Source organism: Loxodonta africana, chromosome 2 (assembly GCF_030014295.1).
Source record: "Loxodonta africana isolate mLoxAfr1 chromosome 2, mLoxAfr1.hap2, whole genome shotgun sequence".
In the NCBI taxonomy this organism is placed as follows: Eukaryota; Metazoa; Chordata; class Mammalia; order Proboscidea; family Elephantidae; genus Loxodonta; species Loxodonta africana.
Genome location: NC_087343.1, coordinates 4,241,687 through 4,255,324, shown reverse-complemented (window position 1 = coordinate 4,255,324; position 13,638 = coordinate 4,241,687). Strand labels below are relative to the sequence as shown.

Genomic DNA, 13,638 nt, shown 5'->3' with positions numbered 1-13,638 from the left:
AAAATCATTTTTCCACACAAGATTACATCCACAAGTACAAGGGCCAGAAATCCCACACATTTTTGGAGAACACAATTTAATCCATAACCCTGATATAAATCCTGTTTGGTCATGGTGTGGTGTGCTATTTGGTGGCACAAATAGGCAACCAATAGTAAGATGGTAAGCTTGAAATCTACCATGTCATGAAATGTGAAAAGACTAAACACTCCAAATAAAAGTACGATGAAACAACATGCTGTCTACCAGAGATGCATTTTAACTATAAAAATCAGTTAGGCTGATAGTAAAAGGATAAAACATCTATCACATAAATTTTAAGCATAAGCAAGCTACTATACCTAGACTGATATCAGATAAAGACAGGAAATTTTACCAAAGATATAGAGACACACTGGATCATGATGAAAGGGTCAGTTCATCAAAAAGACATAAAAATCATAAAACAGGGAAACACCTAATGACAGAGCTGTAAAGTACATGAGAGAAAAAACCACTGACAGAACCAGAAAGAATTAGACAAATCCATAGGCATAATTAGATGTTTGAAATCTCTTTTTTGTCCTTCACTACTGAAGTAAGGATACAGAAGATCAACTCCTAGAGCTGACTGACATTCATAAAACACTAAACCCAGCTACAGAATACACATCCTCTTAGACTTCACGTGAGACATTGAACAAGGTGTAACATGCTAGGCCGTAGAAGAGCCTCAATAGATTTGAAAAGATTGAAATAAATCTGAAAAAATAAAAAGCTCACAGTCCGTTCTCTAACCACAATATCAAATCACTTATCGATAACAATAGCATAGCTAAAATATCCCCAAATATTAGTCATATACCATCACTGCCACTGTCTATTCATTAAAACTCTGTTGCCATCAAGTCGATTCCAACTCATAGCAACCCTATGAGATAGAGTAGAACTGCCCCAAAGGGTTTCCAAGGAGCGGCTGGTGGATTCGAGCCGTTGACCTTTTGGTTAGCAGCCAAGCTCTTAACCACTGACCCACCAGGGTTCCTAGTCATTAAAAGTTATCACTAACTCTAACTCACAGGCAAAGGGAGGGGAAATGGGTCAACTTTTGAACAGAAGAGTGTCAGAGTGTTTACTGACACCCTGTGTAGCTACCGTATTCATTAACAAAAAAATGAAGAAAATTACAGGTACATTCATATAATGCAATACAAGTCACTTTTTTTTTTTTTTTTTTTAAATACACTGATACACACAGCATGGATGAAAAATCTCAAAAATATGTTGGGTGAAAGAAGCCAGACATGCGTGAGGTTATAGTTTATCATTCTATTTATATGATGTTCTAGAAGAGGCCAAAGTCATCTATGTTGATAAAAATCAGAACAGTGGTTGCCTATGGGAATGTGGGGGTTTCCAGAGGAGGCAGTGAAAATGTATGTATTTATTGGGGTGTTGGTTACACACATATACATACATGTGTATATATATATACATTAATCAAAAGTCATCAAATTTCACTTTGGGGATCTATGCATTTTACTTCATGTAAATTTAATTTAATTTGACATTAATGTAAAAATTAAAGGAAAGACAGAGATGGGAGGAAAAATATAAGCGATGGTGCTCAACCAAAAAAACAAAACTTTGTTAAGTTTACATGATTGCAGTGACATAATGAAGAGCAATGACGACTTCAGGCCTTAGACACAAAACCATTGGCCCCTAGGAGGTTGAAGAGGAGAAGGCAGAAAGCGAGGAGGAGAAAAATAGAATCAATACAAAAAGCAGGCTATGAATGCATCTAAATCTTTACAGTTTAAGAGCGTAAGAACATAGGTGTAAAACTTCTGAACAAATAGGAGGAAAAGGCTGAGCAAGAAATAGCTCAATCATTTAACTAAACTTAGAAAAGGGGAGGGGATAGCAACACGTAAATGGAAAACAGAAAATAAGATGGAATGAACTGGTCAAATGTTAATAATTTTCATAATTGTGAATGGATAAAAATGCCCTATTGAAAGAAAGAGGCTCGTGGATTGAGACTGTAAGCCAAAGGCCAACTCTATCCTACATATAGGAGATCCAACTAAAATAAAAAAGAGACAGAAAGACTGGAAATAAAGGGTAAAAATAGCTATTCTGGGAAGACCTTACTTAAAGAAGGAAGCAACAGTAGTATAAATTTCTGACAAGACAGAATTCAGAAGAAAGACATCCATCGTGAAAGACAATGTATAGTGAGCAAAGCTCCAGTCACCAAGGAAGTTTTAACAATCATAAAACTTTATGTACCACAGCAACTCTTTGAAATAAAGTAAAAATTGTTAAAATTTTCAGATATATTGACAGAACCACAATCCTGGCTGGAAACGTTAATACATTCTAAAATCGACAAACCAAATTGAGCCAATAAGTCATCCCATTGGGGATCTGACTACCTTAGCAGGCTCGTCAATCCATGTAGTTAGAGAACGTGCTTTGTTTCCAGAAAAAAGAAAATACACATCATTTTCAGAACTCCATAGATATAACGGAAGTAGAACATGTTTATCACAGCCCGGAAGAAAAATTGTTGAAGTAGAAATGATAGGGTCCACGGTTGCAGATCAAATCTGATGAAATTAGAAATAACAAGGACAGATCAAAATTAATCTTCTTTTGGAATTCAAAAATCACATTTCTCCAAGACTCTTGTGTTAAAGAAAATAAAAATTGAAATAATAGGCTTTTTAGAAAAGAATGGCAATGAGTAGTTATAAATCAAAAGCTGTGGGATTTGGCCAAAATAGTAGTTATATGAATATTTATATCCTTAGATTGGCAATAAATGACAATCAAGAAAAAGAATAATATCAAACTAAATAAAGTTGAAGGAAAGATTTTTTTAAGTTACAACAAAAGTTAATAGTATCGAAAATGAACAGAAAGCACAGATTTTAATGATAAAACCACGCACTCATTTTTTGAGATCAACAAAACGTGCAAAGCTTCAGAAATCTGATCTAGAGAAAAATAACATAAAGAACATGCAGAAATTATTTCAGATATGGATGCTTTTTTAAAATTATAAAAGAATACTATGTAGAATTTTTTTAATGTTTGAGAATCTAAACAAAATGGATAATTTCTAGGAAAATTATCAAAAATTGACTCATGAAGTAAAGCAGTAAACATGGCAGAAACGTACAGTGTCTACTCCTAGAAACAGAACCTGGGTCGGGAATACAATTTCATGGCTACAAATCCCAACTCCATCACTGAATAGCTGTGTAACTTTAGGTGAGTTTCTCAACTTCTCTGGACCTCAGATTCTATTTGTTACAATGAGGTGGTAATAAACCAAAACCCATTGCCATCGAATCAATTCAGTTCCAACTCATAGTGAGCCTATAGGACAGAGTAGAACTGCCTCATAGGGTTTCCAAGACTGTAATCTTTACAGAAGCAGATCACCAGGTCCCTGTCCTGCAGAGCCACTGACGTGTTTGAACCACCAACCTTTCGGTTAGTAGCCAAGCACCGAACTACTTCTCCACCAGAGCTCCTCGAGGTAATAATAGTAACTACCTGTCATGGGTTGAATTGTGTCCCCCCAAAATATCTGTCAACTTGGTTAGATCATGATTCCCTTGTATGATTTTCTACCATTAGATCTTCTGGTGCAATTTCCCTATATGTTGTAAATCCTATCACTATGATGTAGTAAGATGGATTAGCGGTAGTTGTATTGAGGAGGTCTGCAACATTAGGTAGTGTCTTAAGCCAGTCTCTTCTGAGATATAAAGGAGAGAAGTGAGCAGAGAGACAGGGGAACCTCATACCACCAAGAAAGCAGCACCAGGAGCAGAGCATATCCTTTGGACCTGGGTTCCCTGAGCCTGAGAAATCCCTCGACCCGGAAAGACTGATGACAAGGAATCTTCTTCCAGAGCTGACAGAGAGAGAAAGCCTTCCCCTTGAGCTAACACCCTGAATTTGGACTTGTAACCTACTAGACTGTGCGAAAATATATTCCTCTTTGTTAAAGCCATTCATTTGGGGTATTTCTGTTATAGCAGCACTTGATGACCAAGACACTACCGTGTAGGATTTTTGAGTGGATTAAATAAACTATACAAGTAAAGCCCTAGAACAGTACTTGGCACATAGTTGTTAGTTACTGTTGAGTTGGCTCCGACGTATGGCAGCTCCACATTCAACGGAGCTAAATGTTGCCTGGTCCTGCGTCATCTTCATGATCATTGATATCTCAGAGCCCATTGTTCCAGCTTTTGTGTTAAGGGTTTCCCTTATTTTTGCTGACCCCCTACTTTTCCAATCATAATGTCCTTTTCTAGCAATTTATCTTTCCTGATTACATGTTCAAAGTAAGCAAGAAGAAGCCTTGCCATCCTTGCTTCTAAAGAACACTCTGGCTATATTTCTTCAAGGACTGATTTGCTCATTCTTCTGGCAGTCCATGGTATATTCAGTATTCCTCACCAACACCACAATTCAAATGCATCAGTTCTCCTTCGGCCTTGCTTTCTCATCGTCCAGTTTTCACATGCATCTGAGGTGACTGAAAAGACAGTAGTTTGGGTCAGAAACAAACTAGTCATCAAAGTGACATCTCCATTTTAAAACTTTAAAGAGGTCTTTTGCAGCAGATTTGCTCAGTGCAATACATCATTTGATTTCTTGAATACTGCTTCCATGGACATTGATTTTGGATCCAAGTAGAATGAAATCATTGACAACTTCCATTTCTTCTTCATTTACCATGATGTTTATTGGCCCAGTTGTGAAGATTTTCATTTTCTTCATGTACATGTGGCACAGAGTATATAGTCTAAATAGTTGTGTTGTTGTTATTAGGTACCATGGAGTCAGTTCCAACTCATAGCAACCCTATGTACAACAGAATGAAACACTGCCGAGTCCTGCACCATGCCCACAATTGTTGTTATGCTTGGGCCCCTTGTTGAAGCCACTGTGTCAATCCGTTTTGTTGAGGGTCTTCCTCTTTTTTGTTGACCTTGTACTTTACCAAGCATGATGTCCTTCTCCAGGGACTGATCCCTCCTGATAACATGTCCAAGGTATATAAGACGTAGTCTTGCCATCCTTGCTTCTAAGGAGCATTCTGATTGTACTTCTTCCAAGACAGATTTGTTAATTCTTTTGGCAGTCCATGGTATATTCGATATTCTTCACCAATACCATAATTCAAAGACATCAACTCTTCTTTGGTCTTCCTTATTCATTGTCCAGCTTTCACATACATATGATGCGGTTGAAAATACCATGGCTGACTTGGGTCAGGCACATCTTAGTCTTCACAGTGACATCTTTGCTTTTCAACACTTTAAAGATTGGGCATGTTGAATAATTCTGCAGGCTCAGGGCATAGGGGCTGTCCCTGGTTGTTGGGTACCTGGCCCTGGAGCAATCAGGGTGAGTGTATGGTGGGCCAGAGTGTGAGAGCCCAGTAAAGGGAGTGAGGGACAGTGGACCTAATCTTCTGCTCAGGCAGCAGAATGGACCAGGCTCCAGCCAGGGCCTCAGAACTGGTCAGGACAGCATTTGTGAGATGGTGTGCTACAACGGTAGGGGCATTGGTGCTTCAGTGGCAGAATTCTCCATGAGACACCCAGGTTTGATTCCTGGGCAATGCACCTCATGTGAAGCCATCACCCATCTGTCAGTGGAAGCTTCCAGACTAAGACAGACAAGGAAGAAAGGCCTGGAGATCTACTTCTGAAAATCAGCCCGTGAAAACCCTGTGGATCACAACGATCAATCCGTAACTGAGTGGGCAGCATCTTGTTCCATTGTGCATGGGGTCACCATGAGTCAGGGCTGACTCAATGATAGCTAAAAACAATATTTTCAGAATCGTAGAAACTGCCCCCACACTAATCCATCCTTTTCTGTTTCCTGATAGAACCACCATCCTGGGACTTTCCTTTGGAGCTGCATTTCTCTCACTCACCTTCATCCTGTTCGTCTGCTTCGCTGGGCAGCTTCTGGTAGGTACTTCAAAAATGAAACTTCTTTGAAAGTGTATTCACTTGAAGAAAGCTGGCATCTTGCTTAAAGCTTTCCAAAACAGGCAGTTTTGCATTTAGTATTTCAGGAGATACAGAGCCCAGGAAAGAAACATGTTCCCTTCATGTTAACAGCTCAGAATATAAACTGAGGCAGCTCATATGTAACCAAGACTTTCATTTGAGAATCACTTTAAATGTGGAGTGTTACACCATTAAATCATATTTATGTTTGTTTGTGTCATCTCAAGTTTTTAGAGTATTTCTAGTAAAGAGGACAAATGTTATAAGAGGCTCTTGGTGTACAGGATTAAAATTTAAGTCAAATGCGTGTTTTACACACACTTTTAAGATTTAAAATTTTCAGAACGTTTGAAAATAGCTAATCTAAAAGTTTTTTTATTGATGTTTTCACTTTACCCAAACATGTTAAGGTCTTATGGCTTAAGTGCTGGATCTAGACATAATAATTAAATCTAAGCTTCTTTCTGAATCCAGAGCATGTATTGCAAGCTGGCTACTCTGCACGAGAGTGTCCTAAGAAAGCCAACAATGGGATATTGTCGAGTCGGTTCCAACTCATGGCGACCTTATGTATGACAGAACAAAGTGTTGCCTTGTCCTGTGCCATCTTCATGATCTTCGTATGTTTGAGTCCATTGTTAAGGCCATTGTGTCAGTCTGTCTCGTTGAGGGTTTCCCTCATTTTTGTTGGCCCCCTTCTTTACCAACCATGATGCCCTTTTCAGTGCCACATGGCCTCTTTAAACCTTCCCCCTATGTTCAAAGGCTCTGAAAAGCAGTACCCCCTGGAGCCCAGCCTCTCCATTGCATCCCAGTCTGATGTGTTCAAATCTTTTGCCCAAACAGGCTTCAGATTCCCAAGCGTGCCTCTCTCTCTGCCCTGGACACTGTCCATTCCTTTCTTACCTTCACAAACTTCTGTGGATTTTATTTACAATACAATAGTTGTTGTTAGGTGCTTGGGAGTCAGTTTCGACTCATAACAGCCATGTATTCAACAGAACAAAACATTTCCTGGTCCTTTGCCATCCTGACAATTGTTGCTACGCTTGAGCCCATTGTTGCAGCCACTGTGTCAGTCCATCTCGTTGATGGTCTTCCTCTTTTTTGCTGACGAAGCATGATGTCCTTCTCCAGGGACTGGTCCCTCTTAATAACATGTCCAAAGTATGTGAGATGCAGTCTCACCATCCTCGTTTCTAAGGAGCATTCTGGTTGCGCTTTTTCCAAGACAGATGTGTTCATTCTTCTGGCAGCCCGTGGTGTACTCAGTATTCCTCCTCAAGACCACAATTCACTCAAAGTCATCAATTCTTCTTCAGTCTTCCTCATTCATTGCCCAGCTTTTGCATGCAATGAGACAACTGAAAACACCATGGCTTGGTCAGGTGCATCTTGGTCCTCAAAATGACTTCTTTTTAACACTTAAAAGAGGCCCTTTGCAGCAGATTTGTCCAGAGCAGTACACTGTTCGACATAATAGTTTCAAACTGGATTGAAAGCTCTTAGGAGAATGAAGGCGTAGTTTCTGATTTACTCAACGCACACTTGGCATCTGGAGTTTTTTGAATCCCCTAAAAATATTGTAAGGAAGAGGGGACTGGGCGTCTGACCCACTCTGAGATGCTCTGATGGGAGCCTTTCAGAGTTCTAAGTGCTTGATATGCGAAGTGTCCACAGAGTGACTCCTTGAGTGGGAGAGCACACGTGGTCACCCCCTCTTTTCTTTGCCCGTGAGGCCTCTGCTCTGAGGCCACTTCTCAGATCTCTAGAACGAGAACCCATTGTGATGGCTGCATTGGAAATCCAAACCTAGTTGTAGCTAAAGCAGCTCATGCCGTTGTGCCTGACTGGCCATATTTTTCATTGTCTTTTCCAAAGAACCCAGTCCTGGGGAGGCAGGTCAGAATATATACAGTGAGACCTGTGAGAGCCAGAATTTAATGGGACTGCCTTGTTTTTCCAGGTCTCCCAAGTTTTCCACCTTTGATGGGGTGCAGTCTTACCACTTTTCTATAGCTTGTTTTCCTGGAAGATATTTGAGTTTTCCTTCTCTGACAGGTTTCTGCCTTACACAGGCTCCAGCTTTTGCACGCTTCACTGTATCTAGGTTTCAAGCTGCCTTTTTTTCTTTCCACCTTCTAAGCTGCTGTAGAAAAGTAACACAAAGCTGCATGCCATAAAAGGAATCTCAAGAGCAACTTTGCTGGCTTTGCCAGAATGTTCTGTATTTGTGCAGTGCCCCCCCCAACCCGGCCTCAGTATCATCTGACCTCACTGTTGAACCTGCCATAGCCAGTGGCCCCTCGTCACTGTCACCACCAACACCCAGAGCTCCTCATTCTCCCATTCCAGGAGACTCCCCAGAACCTTGGCAGCACACAGCAGATGCTGGGCAGCTCTTGCTAGCTCTGTGGTCTCACAAAGAGAAGATTTCCAGGCTACAGATGAACTCTGCCTACCTCCTCCTCACAAGAAGCCTGTATTTTGCCAAATTTGTTACAAAGACTAAATGTGAAGGCTTCTGGTCTTTCTAAACTGGAATGAGTATGATCCGTGAAGGAGCCTCCCCCAAGTGGCCAGGTGTAATCCTTAGTCCAGATTTAATCCTTGTAAAATCCTGCAAGGAATTCTTGGGGGTGGTTTTGCTGTGGGTCTCATTCTGATAATAGGGTTTGTTCTACTGTTTAAGGTATCTTGAAGGATATCCGCTAGGTAGGTTCAAACCACCAGCCTTTTGGCTAGCAGCCGAGCACTTTACCATTGTGCCACCAGGACTCCAGTAGGAGGAGCAGTAAATGCACACTTACTGCCAGATTTAAATTCACAAAACTCCCCTAGGTGGACTTCTATCTCTGTACCAAATAAAAGAGAATAACTCCAACCAAAAATAGCACACACACCTATCTGCAAAGCATCTCCTGGAACACCTATGTCAGATAGAGCAAATGAAAACTCTAGAAAACATCAGAAGAGCGTTTCCTGCCCAGGTTGTTTCCTTGTGCTTAGTCTAGCAGAGGTAACAGGAGGCCATCCAGCAGCCTTGACCAGGCAGAGATGAAAGCACAAAAATGGCAGTTACCTGGGGAAGAAGAAGTAGGTCAGGTGCCCAGCTAATGGAGAAGCCCTCTAGCCCCCAGGAGTGTTTTTCCCTTGAAGCCTGTTTTCTCTGATGTCAGTACAACCCCGCCAGCTTTCACTCGGTTAGTATCTGCCCAGAGTCTGTTTCTCCCTGTCTTTACTTTCAACTCTTCCTTGTCATTGTGCGGGTTTTAGGTGTGTCTCTGGTGAACACATGGCCATACATTTTTTTTTCTGATCCAAAAATTTCTCTCTTTCACCTGACAAGTATATCACGTTTCTGTGTGTTATAATTACTTCTCCAATCTTTTTTGTTTTGTTTTTAATCCATCATGTGTCTTATTTGCTTCTGTATAGTTTTCCTGTCTCTTTCTTCTCTTGGACCAGTGGCGTTATTTATTCCTCTTTATCCCTCCAATGCCTTGAAAGTTCTATATTCTAGTCTATTCTTTTAGAGGCTACCTTTAAACATGTAACATGTTGATCTGAGTTGACAGAGCCTATTAATACCTCCATCCTCATGTTGAATGATACTGGCACCATGTTCTAAGTCTGGTCATCCATTCTCACCTTCCGTGTGAGTATTGTTAAATTTTTCCAGATTTAAACTGCTCAGATTAGTCATTGTTCTCATTATTCTTATTGTTGTCTAGCAGTTTCTCTTCTTCATTCTTCCCGAATATCATTCCTTCCCCAGGACTCAATTTCACTTATTAAAGCACTTGGTTTTATAACCCTTTCCATAAGAGACGGTGAATAATATCCTTGCCCAGTTTTTGTATTAAAAAAAAAAAAAGAAGAGCTCTTTATTTTTTCTTCATTAAGGGATAATTTATCATAATTTTTTTAGCCTTTTAAAAACATGACTCCATCTTTCTTTGACATCTAATGTACCGAGACGAAGTCTACCATCTTGTCTAATTGTTGTCCCTCGGTAGATAATACGTCTTTTTTTCTCTAGTCTTTTTTGCATGATTTGATTTGTGTCTGCCACAGGCAACAGATTCCTTGTATTCATGTTTAGGGTTATGTTCCTTTTTCCAGTTAAAGATTTGGTGTGTCTCCTCAACCAGAGAACTCATATTCTGCTCCCAGTCCTCACAGTGTTTGGCCAATGTTGCTGTTGTTGCTAGGTGCCATTGAGTCGATTCTCACTCATAGTGACCTCATGTGACAGAGTACCACTGCCCCATAGGGTTTTCTAAGCTGTAATCTTTATAGGAGCGGATCACCAGGGCTCTCTCCCATGGAGCCACTAGGTGGCTTCGAAACCGCCAACTTTTTTTTTTTTTAATTGTGCTTTAGGTGAAAGTTTACAAATCAAGTCAGTCTCTTCATACAAAAATTTATGTACACCTTGCTATGTACTACTAGTTGCTCTCCCCCTAACGAGACAGCATACTCCTCTCCACCCTGTATTCCCTGTGTCCCTTCAGCCGGCTCCTGTCCCCCTCTGCCTTCTCATCTCCCCTCCAAACAGGAACCTCCCTCAGTTTTATGTGTCTACTTGAAGCAAGAAGCTCACTCCTCACCAGTTATCATTTTCTGTCTTACAGTCCAGTCCAATCCCTGTCTGAGGAGTTGGCTTTGGGAATGGTTCCAGTCTTGGGCTTACAGAAGGTCTGGGGACCATGGCCTCTGGAGTCCTTCTAGTCTCAGTCAGACCATTAAGTCAGGTTTTTTTTACAAGAATTTGGGGTCTGCATCCCACTGCTCTCCTGCTGCATCAGGGATTCTCTGTTGTGTTCCCTGTGAAACTGCGGACTTTCAATTAGGAGCCAAGCACTCAACCGCTCATGGCTGGCCGATATCTCCTCATATTTTGCCTCTTCCTGGTCTTGCAGTTCTGTTTTTCTCAAACACCTACTAGAAGTTTGTGGCGTCTCCTCATCGTATCCTCTGTGTCACAACTTGGCTTACCTGTGTTACAACTCTCTGTCCATGCCATTTTATAGGGTATTTCCTCAGCTCTTTTCTTATTCTCAGATTACCAACACGTGCCTCAGCATAACCACTGGGATTTCTATTTCAGTATCCACATTTTCATCTCCAAAGTCTGTATGGCTCATTTTTTAAGTATGCCTATTTTTTTCTCTTAACAACCTGCTCGTTTGTTATGGCTTCTAACCCCTCTTTCATTACTTTAGCCTTATTTTATTTTATAGTCCACTTTAGGTTGTTGAGTTATCTGAAGTTCTCATGGTGCTAATTCTGCTATGGGTATGCCTGCCGACTCTCTCACATCAGGTGCATTGCTTCATGCAATTCATAATTTTTTTAGGCCATATTCAAAGGGGCTGCCCCCCACCCTCCCAACTGGGATGTCCATTGTACCCTGGCTTATAAAGTATCATCTACAAACAGTGTCCATCCTGCTTCTGCCAGAGTCTCAAGGACTTTCTCTGGGTTTTACCTCATTATGCGACTCTCATCATCACGGAGATAATGTAATTTCTAACCCAACACCCTAGTGGTACAATGGCTACACACTCAGCTGCTAACCAAAAGGTTGGTGGTTTGAACCCACCTCACAGCTCTGTGGAAAAAAGACCTAATGCTCTGCTTCCTTAAATATCACAGTCAAGAAAATTGTACGGGAAAGTTCTGTCACATGGTGTCACTACTAGTCGGAATCAACTCGAAGGCACTCAACAAGAATAACAACCCATATTTAGAATTTTTATTTATCATTTTAAGCTGATTGACACTTCCCTGAGGTAGTTAAAACATGGAGTTACTCTAGATAGATTTATGGTTAGCTGCCTTCAAGTCCACTCCAACTCGTGGCAGCCTCATATACGACAAAACAAAACGTTACCCAGGCCTGAGTCGTCATCACAATGTTGGAGGCCATTTCTGTGGCTCCTGTGCCTGTCCATCTCACTGAGGGTCTCCCTCACCCTCGCGGGCCCTCTGCCCAGTCCTGAGTCGTCCTCACAATGTTGGAGTCCATTTCTGTGGCTCCTGTGCCTGTCCATCTCACTGAGGGTCTCCCGCACCCTCACGGGCCCTCTGCCCAGTCCTGAGTCATCCTCACAATGTTGGAATCCATTTCTGTGGCTCCTGTGCCTGTCCATCTCACTGAGGGTCTCCTGCACCCTCCCGGGCCCTCTGCCAAGTCCTGAGTCGTCCTCACAATGTCTGAGTCCATTTCTGTGGCTCCTGTGCCTGTCCATCTCACTGAGGGTCTCCCGCACCCTCACGGGCCCTCTGCCCAGTCCTGAGTCGTCCTCACAATGTTTGAGTCCATTTCTGTGCTCCTGTGCCTGTCCATCTCACTGAGGGTCTCCCGCACCCTCCTGGGCCCTCTGCCAAGTCCTGAGTCGTCCTCACAATGTTTGAGTCCATTTCTGTGGCTCCTGTGCCTGTCCATCTCACTGAGGGTCTCCCGCACCCTCGCGGGCCCTCTGCCCAGTCCTGAGTCGTCCTCACAATGTTGGAATCCATTTCTGTGGCTCCTGTGCCTGTCCATCTCACTGAGGGTCTCCCGCACCCTCGCGGGCCCTCTGCCCAGTCCTGAGTCGTCCTCACAATGTTGGAATCCATTTCTGTGGCTCCTGTGCCTGTCCATCTCACTGAGGGTCTCCCGCACCCTCGTGGGCCCTCTGCCCAGTCCTGAGTTGTCCTCACAATGTTTGAGTCCATTTCTGTGCTCCTGTGCCTGTCCATCTCACTGAGGGTCTCCTGCACCCTCGCTGGCCCTCTGCTTCACCAAACACGATGTCCTCCTCCAGTAATTGATCCCTCCTGATGACATGTTCAAAGCAAGCGAGTCAGATAATGTTCTTTTGTGATCCACAAGGTTTTCATTGGCTAATTTTTAAAAGTAGATCTCCAGGCCTTTCTTCCTAGCCTGACTTCGACTGGAAGCTCCACTGAAACCTGTCCATCATGGGTGACCCTGGTGGTATTTGAAATACTGGTGACATAGCTTCCAGCATCACAGCAACACACAAGCCACCACAGTACAACACACTGACAGATGGCTGGTGGGGAGCTTCTCTAAAATGCCCATATGGAAGAGCCAGCCTTTCAAGATTGCTGGTTCTATTCAGGGATTTCAGTCCCAGCTGCCGCCCCCCACCCCCCCTTGCAGATTGATGGCAGCATCTCCTTTTCTCTGTGGGTGCTAAAAGCCCACTTTCTAGATGCTATATCCTGGGTCCAGGCCAGGACACCCCTGGGCCAGCCCCTCAGCCCCAGGCCCTCAGCATGAAGCTCCTTTTTTGCCTCTGAAAAAAAAAATTCCATAGAGTTGATTCTGACTCATAGTGATCCTGTAGGACAAAATAGAACTGCCCCATAGGGTTTCCAAGGAGCCGCTGGTGGATTTAAACTGCTGACCTTTTGTTTAACAGCCAAGCTCTTAACCGCTCTGCTACCAGGGCTTTGGCCCCTGGGAATTCCTCTTTGGGTTAACCATTAAGATAATGAATCCGTTCAGCTGGCATTTATTGAGTCCCTACTGTTTGCCAAGCACTGTGCTAGGCTCTGGAAATCCAGGGAAGAGTATGATGTGGTC

The 13,638-nt window shown here is 42.4% G+C and overlaps 1 protein-coding gene across 1 annotated transcript in view; it reads left to right on the top strand.

Annotated features, from left to right (window-relative positions):
* The window catches only part of ADCY2 (adenylate cyclase 2), a 515,387-nt gene that overhangs the window by 415,973 nt on the left and 85,776 nt on the right, over positions 1–13,638 (top strand). The window contains exon 15 of the mRNA XM_010588063.2: positions 5,909–5,993. Within this exon, the coding sequence (XP_010586365.2) occupies positions 5,909–5,993 (85 nt within the window). The remainder of the gene's footprint in view (positions 1–5,908; positions 5,994–13,638) is intronic.